The following is an 18843-nucleotide window of genomic DNA, read 5'->3' on the forward strand; positions in this document are numbered from 1 at the left end:
TAGGTATTTCTTTTATAAAGAATGAAATTCCAAAATATAGATCGACTATCTAATCTTATAAATCCAGCTGCTATTTGTTTATTAGACACAACCAATGAAACCATACGATTAAAACGCAATCATATCGCACCCTAAATATTATACAAAAGGGTCACAACTCAAAATACTAAGATTTTCAGGAGAGACGAAAAACGTTTTTGGTGAAAAATATTGTAATATTTAAAAACAATATTGTTCCATCATGAAAATATACAACATTGACGAAGGTTCTACTATATTGTTTTTCAATTTTATATTATGTTTGCGAAAATAAAACAAAATTTTGATTTATGGCTCTTTAACTGAAATTTTTTCGATTAACTAGTGATATTATCTTAAGTTGTGCCTTTTTACTCATAAAATGTTTTAATTTTATAAGTTTCCTAACCTAATTGAACTCACTTTTCACAACTAAAGAGGTACAATGCAAAATAATATACCACGAAATTTATCACTTTTTACAGTTATAGAGGCAGAACTCAAAATAAAACTCTTTATGTGTAATAAAAGTAATCAGCTGTTCTTGAGCCCATTAACGCAACTAAAAATAATTCTCTTTAGTTGATCGTGCAAAAGCAACACACTTGACATAAAAATAGACATAACTGTATTTTTCCAGTTAAAGAAGATAGTTATGTGAACGAAATATTTGCAGTAGTTAGAAATGTGTACTCTGAATTAATTTATGCAAAAAACTCAGTTTTGGAAAATTTTGAGTTGTAACCCTTTTGTATTTAGGGTGCGATATCTTAGACTTGCCATTCCTCTAATATGAAACTACTCAACGTATAAACCTTAAGGTAAATTTAAGTAAGTTAATTTTAAGTGAAAATATTAATAGAAATTCCACAACGAATTTAAGCAATCTTGAAGTACTAATGAATTTTAATAATTTAAGAACGAACTGTAGGTACAAGTTAACAAGCTGTTGTAATTCCTATGTAGATTTGCACAAAAGCAAAACTACCGCTGCTATTATCTTACAAGATCTAATTTGCTGAATGTCTTATATTAGATAGATTGCAAATAAAATAAATTATAAAAAAAAAATTAAGTGCTGTTATCGACCAAGCTGCTATGTCACATATAGTGTGATTTTTCTTCATCGAGGGAGGTATTTACTACTCAACCGCGTACTTAATCACAAATGGGATTGTTGGCAAATGAGATTATCCGTTGGATTTTATAAATTTAGTATAGCAATATCGTGAACACAGTGATATAGGTATGTACGATAACGAACTGCAATGATAAGGGTTTCAGAAATCGTTGCCCCTTCTTTTCAGCATTACTGAATAATTTTTTAAAATTCAACTTCGGCATTATGAGCCCCAAAGCCTCCCCTTGGATGTGCGCCTGCATACATGCATAGCAAATGTAACGGAAACAATAACTAAATCTATCTAAAGGTTTCTAGGCATAGAAAATAGTTTCTAGCGATACGAGTTAAACAAGGGTGAGCGCGGCGGTTGCCATGTGCTAAAAATATCTCTGCGATAAGTGTCCGGCTTGCGATGACTTGATTTTTAACTTGGTCTGATAATCTTTTAATAGTTACCAATCGATAATACTCTGTACAGTGATCAGGCAATTTTATAGAGACCTAGCTCAATTTGTAGATTTAGTATTGGGTATGGGAATAAGTTTCCGTCCTTTCTTAGCCAAAGTTACGAATTATTTGAACAATTAAAACAAAACATGATAACATATTATGTGAAGTAATATACGTGCCATTGGAAGCTACAACTTTACTCCATCTTTCAGGCAGTATACGGATCATCTGGCGAAAAATTCGAGTTGTTTTGACATGAACCATTCATTGAACCAGGTAATTTAAGGGGATCATAATAGATTACACCTTTCTAATCCCACCAGAGGCACAACATAACCTTTGAAGCATGAATATTTTTTTCGCTGTCGATGGACCTGCTTTACTTGACAGGCTCCAACATTTTCGACGCTTAGCGTTATCATAATGGATCCCTTTTTCATCATCAGTGACGATGCAAAAATCCTTTTATTTTATGCCTTTCAAGAAGCATCGCACACGCCACCAAACGTCTCTCGATATTCCTCTCCTTCAATTGATATGGCACCCAGTTACCTGCTTTCTGGACCAGGAATGGTGCGTGCAAACGTTTACCAGCGGTTGATCTGTCAACATCCAACTCTTTAGACATATCATCCAATAATTGTTGTAGTTCACTACCTACGAATTTGTTCGGTGCCCCTTCGCGATCTTTATCACTCACGTCGAAATTGCCACTTTGGAAGCGTCGAAACTACCTACGAACGTAGATATTTTTGGCGTCAGATAAAAAATGATCTTTACGCTTGTTTTTTACTCATTTAGATTTTATGAAATGAGAACAGACGAAACTACATTTAAAAGCATGATACAATAAGGAAGGTACTTTCATTTGGATCGTGGAAACGAGTATTCAAAGGCGAAAGAAAAGTGTGAATTTGCGGTTGCATTGTGACTTTTCGGTCGTCATATTAATCCCTGACAATTAAACGGACGGTGATATCATCCCGAATTTCAAAAATCTGTTTTATTTGCTATTTCATGCGAAACGTAAGCAAAATATTTTGTCTTGAAATTTTAAACAGAAGTTCACACTAAAAACAATAAATGCGCTGCTTAATTCCAGATTGTAAAATGAAAATTTGTAAACGCACCGAGGTAAGGGTTTTCCAGTTGTCAATAAATTCGCATAATCGCAACCAGCCCAAAGTGACTTACGTGGTTCTGAATGTGTTGTTAGGTGTATTCTATAACTTTTTTTATAATATTGAATTTTATTCGCCGAAAAATTTCGATGGCTATATAATTCCAAAAATGGGTTAAAATGGGCTTAACTCAATGAGGATATAAAACAATTAAGGAAAACAATCAAAATTTTACAAATGTGTGTCAATTTATTTTCGGAAGGTGATCGGTATAAACCAACATTCTATTATACATTTTTGAATTTCTTTAAGATGCCTATTCAAGCTTTGCCAAATTAATGGAGATTCGCCAGCAAAAGATTGCTACTTAGCGTGCAAGTAAATTTGGAAGAAAAAATTGTTACACGTCCAACAAAAAGTATGTTGTTATATAAAATATTGTATATGCGCGGTAAGTTAAAAAAAAAACGCTTGGTGATGATTTGAAAGAATGTAATGCGATTTCCTAAAAACTTCTTGTAATGAACGCACCACCAAAATACTGGGTGGGTTGTATTATATTATACATACACATGTTCGTACACTAGAGGTTGATGGATTACCCGGTTTGGCCTTTGGCTATGCCGGAAATTAAGCGAGAAAACTGGCAACATTAGCGGAGGCAGCATTAATTTTTTTATATTACCAACACGATCTCATTTTTTTTCGTAAACAAACCGCTGCCATGGCCCCGGTTACGTTAGCCAATCAGCCGATTCTTACAAATTCGCAGAAAGCCGGTTAACGGCCTGATATTGGCCTGATATTGGCCACACCTTTAGGTACACCCCTATCCCAAAAGCACAAAACTTTTTATAAGGAAAAAGAAAATTTGTGTATGCGGAATTACTAGTACAGCACTGCCATAACGCAAAACATAGGTACATATCTAAGTAAGTATGACGTTTAGGTGTAAGTAATTTTTGTTGTTGGCTCACCTACGTTACTTATATTATGTTTTGTTCTGCAAAGCAAAAGGCAGCGGCTGACTATTGCATTAAATTTAAAAAATATTTTACCAAAACGCACCAATACCTTCAAAAACATCCGGTGATGATTACTTATCCCGGACGCAAATTTTCGAATAGCACACGCGTTTTTGATGTGATAGAGAAGCCCTTAGGGACGATGACGGAGCTGGTCGTTTACTGAATGGATTATTCCTAGCAAATATCGACTACGATTATCTTCCACATAACGGACATTCAATATTATATTTTAACAGTAAATGAAAAATGGAATGGGTTGCTAAAGCAAAAAACCACACATACAAAAATACCAGTATCAAAACCCGTTAACATTAACTAATATTTGTATCGGGTGCTTTTTTAGCTGCATAAGACAGCTATGGTTTGACTGCTGAGTATGGCAAGTCATCATAAATCGTTTAACGCCAGAACAACACTTCCAAATTGTGGAAATTTATAAATTTACTGTGAAATAAAAAATGCATCTGTTCACGGAGTTCTTAGTACGAAGTGTTAAAAAAGACACCGAAATCTCAACTTATTTTCCTTTGTCCTTCGACTACGTGAGAAATTGTATGTAGGTTTCTTGGATTATGTGCCTATAAAATACAGCTCGTGCAAAAGATTTGAAACCAAATTCTTATATTTATTATTCAGAATTATTAAAAGAAGTAAAAAATTGGACTTATCGAATTACATGGCCCACTCGTAGCCGCGGCGGACATACGCCAGATGAATACTCAAAAAATAAATGCCATGAAATTGGTAATGGTAATGGTTGTACGAGTTAGGCTAAGGCCTTTATGCACTGCGACCAGATTGATCTATTGTCCGCACCTAATTACTTAATTATAATTATTTAGCATACCGAGGAATCGAACCAGCTCCTTAGGAGGGAGCAATTATAGGTCTTCCTCATCTAGTAGGTACGAGCCCAGAATTCTGTGCCAAAGAGTTTATTACAGGCAAAGTGACCTGTAAGTGCTCCACAGAGTAATCTGAGACCCTTTTTAGCTAGGGTTAGAACAGATTTTGCTCTGTTGGCATTGAAGTTCAAAAACTTTTTGGAATGATTAAGGCCGCTTGTGCCGTTCCAGTGTTCACTGATTTTAGTTTGGATCCATTTTTTGGTTTCGTGTTTATTATTTTTGTTAAAGCCGAAAAATGGGGTTGGTCCAACATAGCCTTTCTGCCCTTTTTTTGGCATAAAAGTCTGCCTTCTCGTTTCCTTCGTGTCCCTCATGTCCTGGTACCCAAATCAGTGAGACCTGATTATGCGTGGCCAGTTTGTTGGGTGCAGTATTACACTCTATTAGGACTTTTGACTTGAATGTGAAGCTATTCAAGGCTTTGAGAACCGATTGGCTGTCCGAAAGTAATTTCATTTTTACTTTATCGAACCCTCTCTTGCATATGATTTCCACTGTTCCATTATGGCGAAGAGCTCCGCATATGCCATGAAATTATTTACGAGATTATAATAAAAGATATAAAAAATTCATTCCAACAATATTTCTGATTTGTCTATTTCTCATTTTAAATTATCTAGCACTTAAAAAGACACCCTATATAACGTTTGGTTTCACTCGAACCTGGACTATTTTAGTTAGTTCTATTTTCTGTTTGTTTAGGAAACTTACTTTTCCCCCATCATTGCTTTTGAGCAGAAAATTCCTAAAACATTTGCAAGCTTTTTGAAATTCAATAAAAGTGTCGAAAGTTTATAGCCAAGTGAAATAGAAAAGAAAATATTATTTCGTTTAAGTTACATACATACATACATACCTAAGAGTGGCTATAATTATATTCTGAACTGTTTGCACAATTTTTCAAACTCCGTCATCTTTCCCTTTGTTATGCAGATTGTATGCATGTTGCGTCCGAACCCGGCGACTACGTATTCAAAAAAGTACCGCATTTGCTTGCCAACAGGATGGAGTTGCCACTCGTGGAAGCCGCCGTGGAAGAGTCGTCATCAGAAGTGTGCGGCCTCTACGTGATTGGTGAGCCTGACACTATCATCGAAATAACAATGAAACAGTACGACGTTAATTGTGCGACCGGCGGTCTAATGGCTGTAAGTGAAGGGCTGAGCCACAAGAAGTTCAAATGAAGCAAATAATGCCAAAATATCAAAACAATGTCAACAAAGTTGCATAAATGAAGGGCTCAGCCACCCCAGTGAAATTGAATATTCACCAACACTTAATGCAATTCGCATACAATAATTTTTCTTTTCTCACTGCTTTTGTAGTTCGTGGATGGCTGGGAGTTGAATGGCGAATATTTTCCAGGCATTAAGGACCATCATCGTGAGTTGGAAGAGCGTGTGGTAGAGTTTTGCAACAATTATAAACAATTGTAAGTGAAGTACTATTAATTCATAGTTGGACTTGCAACAAGAGTCCTCGGTTGCATCTCATAAATCATATTTTATTTACTTACAGGCCACGTGTCGCGAATAAGAAATTCTTCCGTTCAAGTCAAAATGCGGCGTTGCTGCAGTATCGCATTCCGTTCCGTGGCTCCTTCATCGCCCACGTGCGTTTTCACAAAATTACGCAACGTAAGTGTCTGGTGCTTGCAACCAGCAATTGAAGCATTGTTTTATTCCAATGAAAACTAATTATTACTCTTCTGATTTTCTTTGCCGGGGGCAGCTTGCAACGTGCTGGTACAGGACACAAACGCTGTATTCAATATGGCTAATTTCGGTTATCGGCGCAATTGCACGATCTCCGCACTCTTCCCAGCCACGGTGGCAGTGGCCAATCTGAAAATAGGCGGCAAGAACGTGCGTGGCGAAAAGGTTAATTATGACGTAAGCCAATAAAGATGGAATGCGTTTGGAAAAATTCACTCAATGACATTTATTATTATAGTGCGGCATGCATGAGGATCGATTGGAGGTCGGCGGCTCGTCTGGACTGGACTCGTTCGCAATGGAGAAGGCATCTGATGTTTGCGGCTATGCTGATCAGCAGGGTAATTTCATCAAATATATAGTAAGAAATACTGATTTTATATATTAAAATCGTTTTTAATTCAGGACCCGAACAGGCCATCTTCTGTGAAGTGACAACGGTGCGTTTGATCTCTACCGGACGATATCAAAATTACGCAGCTGTAATGATACGGAAAGCCGATGAAAATGATCTTGATATTGCCACACTTGTATGTGCGCTATAAATTTAACAAAATAAACGCTACTGAAAGCAACACCGAAAATAATAATAACCAGCCTCATCAGAAATAGATTTCATAGAAGTATAACCAAAAAACATACATATGAATGTACATATATGAGTGAAAATTATGTTTCTTTGTTTCAATTTACATTTGTGATAACCAAGAGATACTCCACAATATTCGCTTAGATGAAAATTCTCGCTCCTCATTAAACGCTTCCAGCTAAATAACAAACTGAGCTGCACACCAAACTCAGCAACAACAGAAAGGAAAATATCTATGAAATTAGTTTTTAATGCTTCTTTGAATTCTAATTGTTTGTAAAGCTCGGTAACCAGTATTGTATATATAAGTATTCGAAGCCCCGATCTCTGTATGCATTCAAACGCAATATGTTTAGAAATCCTCCATTATTAGGTCCCCAAATAGCATTCAAATGTTAAAAATATGTATGTATACGCACATGTATAATAAATACGTGCTTAAATGTAATTGTAGTGAAAATTATTCATAATAAATCTGAAAGAAAAAATATCAATTAAATATAAATTATATAACTCAGCTTCGGATTTATTTATGGATGGTATGGTTTAAGAGTACAGCGTAAGTGAAAGTTTATTTCTATTTTTTCTTTTGGCAATGTATCCCTAAAAGACAAAAAAAGTTCGGCGTAAACCTTCAAATCTAAGATATTTTTGCAAGCACCTTCGAAAAAAAAATATTTTTTGACCTAATATAGGAGATCTTACATTTCTCGTCATATCTCTGGCATTTTCAGTCCGATCTTAAAGTTTGGTTTGAGCCGTTTTGTTTTCGTAGTTAATGAAGTTTCAAATATAGTCCACTTTCCTCAAAGGCATTCTACTATTTAGGTAAAAATTGTACTACGTAATTTCTTTGGCGGCCGCCGTAGCCGAATGGGTTGGTGCGTGATTACCATTCGGAATTCACAGAGAGGTCGTTGGTTCGAATCTCGGTGAAAGCAAAATTAATAAAAACATTTTTCTAATAGCGGTCGCCCCTCGGCAGGCAATGACAAACCTCCGAGTGTATTTCTGCCATGAAAAAGCTCCTCATAAAAACCATGTGCCGTTCGGAGTCGGCTTGAAACTGTAGGTCCCTCCATTTGTGGAACAACATCAAGACGTGCACCACAAATAGGAGGAGGAGCTTGGCCAAACACCTAACAGAAGTGTGCATTTTTATATGTGTGACAACATTGCAATTGGCATATTCATTTTTATACTTTCCCGGAATTTCGGTTTTTCTCCGTTTATTATAGAATATAATATAAAATCAATGAGGGGTGCCCAAGAAATTGCTTCTTGTTACTTGTAGCATTTAGAAAATGTAACCTCGCAGCAACATGTACTCGTAATAGCCTACGGCGATATGTGCACTGGGCTAAATACAAATTTGATATTGGCTTTAATGTTGTTCAGTTCTCCGAGAACGGCGTAGAGATTATCGACCACAAATTTGTATATTCTGATACCGATTTTGGAAATATCGAGAGTTCTCTTTAAAGGGCAATACTGCTGTTCTTTCGGATAGTCAAGCTGCAATTCAATCACTTTATTCGGATAGAATAACCTCTAAACTGGTGGAACCAAATAGGAATACCTCCGAATCACGGATAGACGAAATACGGAGAAACCAAAAGACATGCAAATTAGCAGAACGTTATGGGCCACCTACAGCCTCAAACAAACGTCAACATGGATAAACATAAAGTGACGGGTCGCACGGAGACACGGCAGTCATAACTGGTTTTTCGTCTGTCGGAGACCAAGCAGCCAAAATGGGCATCCCTCACAACACACACTGTCACTATTGTAAACAACCGGAAGAAGAGAACAACTACCTGGCCCAGATGGCAACAACATTCCAAGGTTCTTGAACCGCACAGACTGGATATAGTCACGCTGTAAATAACCGCTAAAAAAGTTGGTAGCGAGAATGTGGCAACAAAATGGCGAGGAAGCGCTTTCTGGATGAATCACCACTTTGACCAACCAACCAACTATAAGAAAAAAGATATACTGTATGTCCAATTTTTTCCCCATGAAATTGAACAAGCTGATTTTGTTTCTACAAGACCCTTACAAGACGAAAAAAAGAAGAAGACGAAAAAATATCAGTGGTGAAGAAAGAAATTGTTTGAAGCTATGTTGGATAAAGGTTTTAAATCTCAAACCATTTGCAATGTTCTATAAATCTTTATTTAGTGAGTGTGAGTAGTTTAAATCACTAAGAACTTTCGAAAGTACTATCACGTTTATACAATATCATCTTTTCAGACTCATCACATTCCAAAAATACGATTAATTTATATATTATCCCTCCTGATTACTATATGTCCCTCCATACACCACGACTATATTCGAAAACTTGATCCTTGATCATTTTGAAAAAAGTTCAAATATATTAATAGTAAGAGTATAAAAAATTTTGGTTGAATAGTAAATGTTGAGATAAAGCCCTTATATGTTTTTTTTTTTATTGTTGCAATATTAAAAAAAAAACAAAAATTAATTAAAAAAATGGGTTGTTTCAATTGAAATCCCTTAGTAATTATTTTTTAAATGTAAGATTTTTACTTTTTGCTGACTTTGAAAATGGTGTAAGTCCTTTTGAAGTTATTAAAACTATACATTTTTGTTAACCGCAGTAAAAAAATTATTCCATTATAAATTTAAAACGGTATTAAAATGTATTAACATTTCTGTTTCGTGGCAATATTTTTTCTTGTTCCAACGTTCACTGGCCTCAAGTACCCCACGTTTAGATTCTAATAATTAACTTTGTTGCAGCGTTAATTAGTTGTACACTTTATTAAAGTAAATCTTAGAATTGACTTATTTATAAAAAAGGTTAGAATATCAACCTTGCAACAACAAAGAAACTTGCCATTGTTGTTAGTTGTGTAGCGGAAATCATAACAGCTGAGTCGCCAGAGGGATCTTCTGTGGTAGATGGTCCTTCAGTGGTCAGAATTTCAGTGGTCGATGATTCCGTGGTTTCAGTCGGCAGCTATTCCAAAAGAAAAGCGTAATAGAAAATACATTTTTTAAGTCCATAAATATACAGAAATAGGGTTAATTGCATAAAATTTGACCAAACACCTAGCGAACGCAGAATGCGCCAATTAAAAATGTATATATGTATATAGGTAAACACAACGTGGATGAATAAGGTACTTATATGGGGTGTTCTTTTAGCTGCATACGAACTTTCGATATTGATAACTATGGCGTGGCAGCTAAAAATTTCCAACTGTGTTCACATTTCTGTTCCGTATGGTTTGGCAAGTCAACGCCAGAACAATCCTTCCAAATTGTGAAAATATACTTTGCAAAACTAAATCTGTTCGCGAAGTTCATAGAACACTTTGTCCTTTTTACGTAAGGCTTACACACTGGCGGCATCATCGGCCCTTATTTCTTTCAAAATGAGGAAGGCGCTGGCGTTATCGGTCATCGGTATTTAGTTCCTTCTTAAATGAGGAAGTAGATGCCGTTACGGTGATTCGCGAGCGATAACGAGCCATGTTGCCTGCATTTTTGTTTCCAAAAATTAATTAGCTAAACTTCGAAGGCCTAAGTTGCCATACAGCGCGCTTAAGAATCGATTTATTGGACTGATCGAATGGGCCATGTAACTCGTAGCCGTGACGGGCATATAATAAAAAAACATCATTCCAACAATATTTCTGTTTCATTTGAAGTTCCCAAGCTCTTAAAAACCACCCGATATAACTAGAAATGCATTCATTCAAATGATCGGTACTCACATTTTCTTTCAATATTTCCTGTAGTTCCTTACAGCGCTTTTTCTGATCATAAACGGTTACCGCCATGCGACAGATAGTTTTGGATAAGCAGCCATCATCACATCCAACATCCAGATGGGGTTTCGCTGATGTATACTTATACTGCCAGTACTTAAGAAGATTAAATATGAACATAAGAAATCATAAATGTATCGTTTAATGTTTTTACCTTTCGCAACAATTCCGGATTTCGAGCTAGCCGATCCAGTAGCCCGTCCAAACCATTTGGACTTAGATCTTCAGTGAATTCAGATAAACTATATTCTTTGAACCATTGGGGCTTCGCACTCTGGCCCAGCTCATTTGCCTTCTCCAAATCGAAAATCCAGGTTTCATAGTCAACAACTTGCTGTGGAGAATTTTTGTGTAAAACTAAGAAGACTGCGTCACACTATGCAACGATTTTGCGATAATAGCTTCAGCACATATAACCTTAAAAGTAAAACTCCTATCGTGGGAGGCTTTCGAACTAAACTTTTTCGAAAATCTGTTTGCCTTGGAAGCCTGCATGTAGAAAAATTTTTACGTGGTACATTTTTATAGAACATTTAGACTATTCAAATCTGTTGCCTTTTTCGTAACTCTTTTGGGAAATGAGTTTAACACTAGAAAGATAACCTGTGTCGCAGAGGCGTTCGCCCGATGAACATTTTGCTATTATTTCTTTCAACTATTTCAAACCTGTAAAATTGCTAGATTTTCGTTTTTGACAGGTTTCGAAACAAAGAAAATTTATGAACGAATGCTGAAAGTGTACAGTAGGAAAATGGGTTGCTTAATTTAAATGTGGCCGTACAAGCCTTGAAGACGATCCACGTCAAGGACGTCCTATACAAGGACGAAAAATACAGAATATCGTATTGGAATATCATCTGACTGCAAGAGATTTAGTAGAAGCCCTAGACATTTCATTGGGCAGTGTAAGCCATATTTTAATTGAAGTATTAGATTTCAGAAAGTTGTGTGCACAAGGGGTGTCGAATGCGACTTTCTCAGCAAAATTTAGAGCGTTTTCGAAAGAATAAAGTGGATTTCGTGCACCGATTCGTCACTATGGATGAGACAATCACCATAATCGTAAATCAAAACAAGAGGTTAAAAAGTGTTCTTAACCTGGTTCTTCGGGCCCGAAACGAGTTCGTGCCCAGAAATCGGCGAGGAAGGTGTTAGTATTCATTTTTGGGATTGGAAAGGAAATTTGTTTGCGAATTATTTGCAAACTGGTAAAACAATAAATTCTGAATATTATTGTAACTTTTTAGACCAGCTAAAAGAAGAAAACATCGTGAACAAAGAGGAAAAAGTTTTTTCTAATAGCGGTCGCCCCTCGGCAGGCAATAGCAAACCTCCGACAGTATTTCTGCCATGAAAAAGCTACTCAGAAAATATATTTGCCGTTTTGAGTCGACTTAAAGTGTAGGTCCCTCCATTTGTGAAACAACATCAAGACTCACGCCACACTGTCCCCCATGTCACCCACCATTTTCAAGAGATTTGACCCCTAGCGACTTCCATCGGTTTCCAGACTTAAAAAATGCGTGCGTGCAGCTGTGGTATTTTGCAGGCCTTCCAGATGCTCGCTTCAGGGATGGAATTCACAAATTGGAATCCCGTTGGAACAAGTGGGTACTAGTACAAATACTACTTGAATATTTTTCGAAGTTTCTCACAGTGGGTACTTATTTTAAATGTTCTATAAAAATAAAATAAAATTCGACATATTGAAATAAATCCTATTTGGATGTTTTACCGTTAAGGTCATTTAATATCGCTTAGGGTAGGGGTGGGCTTCGTATAGAAATTGTGTTTTTCACAGTTTTATGGCTATTATACCCACCAAGCTCTTAGGTTCGACCTCATATACGACATAGTTTGAATTTTTATTAGAATAAGTTGTCAAACTGCCTCCGTTCCAGGAGACAGCCACCGCATGACCCTTTGACGTGTAATGTACGTTCAACTCATCCACGTGTGTATGACCATTGAAGATGCCGCCAATGATGTGACTGAACCGCTCAATAACACGGTTGTACTCACGCGCCCACACAGTCCAACAGTCGACATCACCAGATGGAATGTGCGCCAATATGTGGACATATTCACCAGCCTTCTCGGCTGCGAGCAGTGTGTCGTGTAGCCATTCCAATTGTTCGATGGCAATACTCCCGTTGAGATAGATCCACCAGTTGTATAGATAACAATCGTTGTTGTTTAAAGAAATCACGCGGAAGCCTGACTTTGGCGAAGCGGTGTAATAGCCGCCTTTGAGAACGGTGTTTTCGGCCTCAGCTGGCAGCCAAGTGGACCAAAGCGACCACAGATGCTCGTACAGCCACTTGACGTTGATTTCATCCGGTGTATCGATGGCACCAAAACTGGAAAAAGACCGAGAACATTTTATGAAATGGAAATTTTTTACACTCACTTTTTTACACATTTGACGGGTGTGATTCGTGGTTCCCTACATTCGGATACACGGGGATACCCGTGAATTTCTCCATAATTAATTGATTGATTTTCGTCATTATATCCATATTACCAGTTTGCGTTGTTGCCCAAGGGATATGTGGCACAACATCCCCGGTTTGATATATATAATCGATATTCGAGTGGGTATCCACAATATGGTCAAAGGCGTGCTCAACTACATGCAGCGGTGCGTCGCAATCACGATAGTCACCCCAATATCCAGCTTGTTTACTTGACTCCACCACACCGGATAGGGAGCTTCGTTGGCAACACATCGGCTCTGGGCAATCCGCCAGTGCACCCGGCTCATATTCGGGATCGTAGTGTATATCAGTCAAATGTAATATTTTCAAGTCGTCACTGCTCTTAGCCGGTATGTCACTTTTGGGGCCATCAATTACAGATCCACTAGCGTCAATGCTCAGTGTAAAATTGTACTCTTCCTGCCTCACTTTACAAAAATGTATTGGCAATGTACCGCATAAGCTACGCGTATCAGCCACTGTGTTTTGAATGATATAATCCAGAACAGGCCAATTCAATTCGAACAATCCAGAACAAACTTCCTCAGTTTGCAGATTGAAGCGATCACAAATATCGAGCATCACCTTCTTTGAATTCTCTTTCGCCGATTCGCCATTCAATTCACCTTCAGGGTCACGAAACATGTCGCCCAACACACTCAAAGTGGCACGACAAGTTGTGCATACGACAAATTGATCAACAGCGCGCAAGTCCCCGATATTCTTTGTGAAAATGTCCTTCTGTGAGTGCGTGGATGCCATTTCATTAGAAATCTGACGCAACACAGGCGATTCGATGCCCGTCTTCAGATAAGCTGTGTACTCTTTGGAAAATTTGCGAGCAACTTCATCTACATTCGAAATTTTGATAAAGAAGGAAATTACAAATTTCAAATAAATACTAAACAATCAATGTCATATATTGTTAATCTGGTGCTATTTCAATTTTCTTAAAAATACAATTTTTATTTAAGTTATATAAATTTGAAGGTATTTGCCTCAGATTTTACAGTGGTGGTAGTAAAAGTAGATCTCGTGTACTTAGCAAAAACCCAAATATTTAGCTTTAGAGTAAATCCGATCAATACACTTACGTATATTCCTTTGATTTTATTTCCAATATTATTTAAATTTAAAAGAAAAAAGGCAATTAAATTTAAGGAAAACTACATTTGCGCCTTAATCATTAATTGCTAGTCCTTTGGCTTTTATAATAGCGATAAAATTATATCGTTGGTGCGTAACTTTCATTCGGAGGTACGTAGGTTCGACTATCCATGCATGAAACACTAAAAAATATCAAGATGTAACATAAACTTCTGCTTCACGATTGTCATAATCGCAACAAGCCACAATATCTCGCGAACCACACAATTTCTTTTTGTGTACCAAAATACAAAAGTAATTATAACAACGGTCATTGCAGAGAGTTCGACCGTTGATTAGGTATAGAGCCGAATGACCGCCTATTTAAAATTTAAGTAAGAGTTGGTTAGTAGATGTCACGAATGAACGAACGCTGATGTTGAGAAGATGCTTTGAAAAATCTCACACAGCTGCTGCATTTGTATAGTACGAGTATGTATACGTAAAGAGTTCTCCAATAAGAGGTGTTATTCCCGTAAAATATCAATGGTTTCGTTGCTTGTGTGGCACGTAGCGCCGTCTTCTTGAAAACAAACGTTGCCCAGATCAATACCATCCAATTCCGGCCATAAAAAATCGTTAATCATCACTCGATAGCGCAATCCATTCGCCGTAACTGTTGTTCCAGCTTCATTTTCGAAAAAGTAAGGTCCAATGACTCCGCCGGGCTATAAACCGCGCCAAGCAGTCATACTTTGATACTAGAGATGCTTTTCAACAATAACTCTTGGATTTTCACAGCCCGAGATCCGACAATTTTGCTTGTTGACGAAGCCACCGAGGTGGAAATGGGCCTTATCACTCAAGATGATTTTTCGATGGAATTCCGGATCATTTTCATGCATTTCAACGACCCAATCAGCAAAGACACTTAACTGGACTTTATAAGCCTTAAGACCCAAATCTTTATGCAAAATACGGTGGAATGACGTTTGGGGAATGCCTAATTCGAAAGAACGACGAGGAATGGGCAAACCTGGGTTTTCTTCAACACTCTCGGCTAAAACAGCAATATTTTCGGCTGTTCTTGAGTGACGTGCATGGGTTTTATTCTTCAAATCACTAACTTGTCCCAACTTCTCGAATTTTTTCACCAATTTCTGTATTGCGGCCCGACAAGGTGCTTCACGATGACCCAAAAATGTTCGAGTTTTACGAACCGTCTCTGCCAAATTTTCACCATTTTTATAGTGAAGTTTAATAATTTCAATCCGTTGTTTAAGCGTGTATCGTTCCATTTCTATTAATGGCGTAGTTTCTACTTGTCAAACATCAAAAAATGACAGCTTCAAAAGTGACATCTACTGAAATAGCGGGCTATTCAAAATAACACCTGTTATTGGAAAACCCTTTATACGATTTTACCGCTAAATGATGCTACTTTGATTTATTTCTTTAGTGTTGTTTGAAAAAAAAGTTATGTAGCTACAGTGAACGATGCTAGTCTAAAATGTAATTAAAATTTGTTTAAAAATATATATGTACCATGGCTCTGAGGCGGTCATTTAACTCATATTTTGTTCCATAAATACACATAACTTCCATACTTATATTCATTATTACAATAACAACAGCATCATTTTTCAAATAAGCAGAATGTTTACTTACAATTATTAAATGAGTGGCCTACCCTTGAGGGAATCACACTGTCAATTGGGGAAGAGGCGAGCTACCTAGGGCTAGTATTAGATAGGAAGCTCTCGTGGAAACAAATGATTAATGATAGAGTAAAAAAAGCAGTTGGTGGCCAACACTTGAGAAAAGAACGACAGTAAAACGCCTAGAAAGTATTCAAAGTGGTGCTAGTCTCTACATTAGCGGACTACTACACCCACGGCGGCGATTAATGTCATGCTGCACTTATTACCGATTGAGGCCTACAGCAAACAGCTGGCAGCGAAATCGGCACTTAGGTTACCCCTTCCTACATCAAACGACAGACTTTTGTAGTCCTTTAAAACAAACTTTCCCAACAAGAGAAGATTGGGACAATGGGGTAATGGACAATAGAAGCTGAATCAGCATCTATACTGATGGTTCCAAGCTAAATGATCAAGTAGGTGTAGGCCTCCATTCTGAAGGAATGAATGCCAACATCTCATTCCCGTTACCGGATCACTGCAGTGTATTTCAAGCTGAAATATTGGCTATCAGAGAAGGCTTGCTAGCCCTAAATAAAAGTCTCCTCACCACAACAGATATAAATACATATATATTCAGATAGCCAATCGGCCCTGAAAGCTGTAAAATCGCCTAACATTAACTGGAAGACAGTATCGACGTTCTGACACAGTACTTATCACAGTACTTTGTAATAAACCTGCTCTGGGTGCGGGTTAATAGAGACATAGAAGGCAACTGCAAAGGAGCTGAACTAGCGAGATGGGGTACCACATTACCGATCCAACCAGACAAAGCGAACATACCTATACCTTTAGGTACTTGTAAGATGCTTATAGATAAACACACTATCAGTGCTGCCAACAGGCTATGGTCTCAGTCCCTGACCTGTGCAACTAGTAGAATGACGTAACCGGAATGGAACATGGGCCGCACAAATCGACTGTTGAAACTAAACAGTAAAAATATGAGAAATCTTCTCGGGGTCCTAACAGGGCATTGTCTGATTGGCAGACATGCCAGTAGACTGGGAGCAGCCTGTAACGCCTATTGTAGAAGCTGTAACGACATTCAAGAAAAAGATACTATAGAACACTTTCTATGCGGGTGCATTGCTCTGGATAGAAGAAGGTTCAATATTTTAGGAAAAAGTTCCCTGAATAACTTGGCAGAAGTTGGCAATATAAATAAAAATAGCAAGTCTTGTTAGATATATTAAAGCCACAGTTTGGTTCAATGAGGACAATGTAGAGTGAGGAGAAGGGGCAGCCCTGGTGGTATCACAATGGGCCTACAGCAGGCCTAGGTGTGTCAACCGACAGCCACGATGCCTACCTACCTAGTTTTAACGTAGAATTTGTGCACTTAAAACCGATTTTAGACTTTCCTACGCGTTAATTAATAATAATGAATTCATTTATGTCGTAAATCATTATTTCAGATTAAGAAAAGTGATGGATCGTAAGGTCTTGATATGAATGAATAAAGAAATATATGTAGCTCAATAAGTTGTTTTCTCACAATTTCATAGATACATATTTTTAATCTCATAGATATATATTTTTAATCTCACTTACCCGACATCGCTGAAAGCATTCCATTATCCTCAGTAAAATTCCACGGAGCACCTGACACTATTAAGGCACTACAAATCGCCAAGAGGCTAACACACAGTGAAGCAAATAGCATTTTCAAGCTTTTCTCGAACGTTCATGGACCCGAGTCAAAAATGGACTAACCCAATAATCCAAACATATTTTCTTAAGGTATACGGCAAAGTTCGCAAACTTTTATCAGTTAATAATTGCACAACCAAATCTATTGCAAAAATAAACCCCATTTTAATCCATTAACGCACTAAAACTCTTCATAATATGCCCTGTAGGAAAATCCACATAACTGAAGAAAGAAATTACCCCTGATAATTAATATAGAAATAAGTATTTTTTCCGATTATAGTTAAGAATTTTATAGCAAACCTATATGGCTTAATATTTATAATTGACCTGACTTTTGATTTGAATGCAGAATAGTTTTCTTTAAACATTTTTGTAGCTAAAATGACGTAAGCTATTACGTCAAGAGATTGATAAATGCTATAAGTTGAAAATCGTAAATGCGTTCCCGGTTCATACAATAGTAAAAACGAGGCTCACAAGATAATAAAAAAATCTTTTTCCCCAGCTTTATTCTGGTTATAATATCACACTTTCACCACTGGCGTCGTTAGTCCCTCTGTTTTTTATATGTATAACCACAAGCTTCAAAATATACAAATTTCACAGGAGATCAATATTAATAAAAAGATGCCAAGCCATTGTCTGTAGGTTTTTTGGGACTGGAACCACTTGCGGCGATCATCCGGATTTAAAGCTCAAGTTAGACACTTGCAGCTTTCATACGGCGAGTCTCTGAAAATAGCCTTGAAATTCTTTATGTTATGTATAATATATTGAGTCAATATATTACAGTATATACTCGTATAAATAATTGTACATTTCGCCATCTACTAGCGCTAATGCAAATACGAAAAATTTTCGCTAACTGTGGTCCGTAAACATCCCTCTCATTTGATAAACTTTTAGTACATTGTGGTCACTTGCAGTTCATTGTTGTACCTTCATAGCGCAAGACCATTTTAAATCTCCTGAAAAAACTTTTGAGTTTACGATTTTAGTCGATTCGCTATAATACAAAGCATTGCGACGCAGGATCAGGATCAGAAAACTCCTCGCCATCCTTCTGAAACACGTTCGACCTAACCCAGGTTGTGGCACGACAACCGCTGCGAGCTATAAATGAAACTACCAGCTCTCAGTTGTACATGAATTTATGTCTTCTGATA

General features: G+C 37.2%; 2 protein-coding genes across 6 annotated transcripts in view; one reads left to right on the forward strand and one right to left on the reverse strand.

The window, feature by feature from the left end:
* Window positions 1-7429, forward strand: part of LOC129235596 (corticotropin-releasing factor-binding protein) — a 63642-nt gene extending 56213 nt beyond the window's left edge. For 4 of the 5 annotated variants that reach the window (XM_054869516.1, XM_054869514.1, XM_054869515.1 and 1 more), the window contains 6 exons: window positions 5582-5796; window positions 5974-6080; window positions 6167-6285; window positions 6380-6540; window positions 6602-6704; window positions 6769-7429. In XM_054869516.1, the coding sequence (XP_054725491.1) occupies window positions 5582-5796; window positions 5974-6080; window positions 6167-6285; window positions 6380-6540; window positions 6602-6704; window positions 6769-6908 (845 nt within the window). In that variant the 3' untranslated portion in view covers window positions 6909-7429. The remainder of the gene's footprint in view (window positions 1-5581; window positions 5797-5973; window positions 6081-6166; window positions 6286-6379; window positions 6541-6601; window positions 6705-6768) is intronic. The other variant, XR_008581594.1, reaches the window with a different exon arrangement.
* Window positions 7430-9625: 2196 nt separating this feature from the next.
* LOC129235597 (sphingomyelin phosphodiesterase 1) lies at window positions 9626-17696 on the reverse strand. The gene is made up of 6 exons (XM_054869518.1): window positions 17576-17696; window positions 13174-14083; window positions 12578-13115; window positions 10910-11089; window positions 10702-10851; window positions 9626-9941 (listed from the first exon to the last, which is right to left on the reverse strand). Exons 1-6 carry the CDS (start codon window positions 17685-17687, stop codon window positions 9783-9785), a joined length of 2049 nt encoding a protein of 682 aa, XP_054725493.1. The 5' UTR covers window positions 17688-17696; the 3' UTR covers window positions 9626-9782.
* Between the last annotated feature and the right edge of the window lie 1147 nt (window positions 17697-18843).

This window comes from Anastrepha obliqua, chromosome 1 (assembly GCF_027943255.1).
Source record: "Anastrepha obliqua isolate idAnaObli1 chromosome 1, idAnaObli1_1.0, whole genome shotgun sequence".
Lineage (NCBI taxonomy): Eukaryota > Metazoa > Arthropoda > Insecta > Diptera > Tephritidae > Anastrepha > Anastrepha obliqua.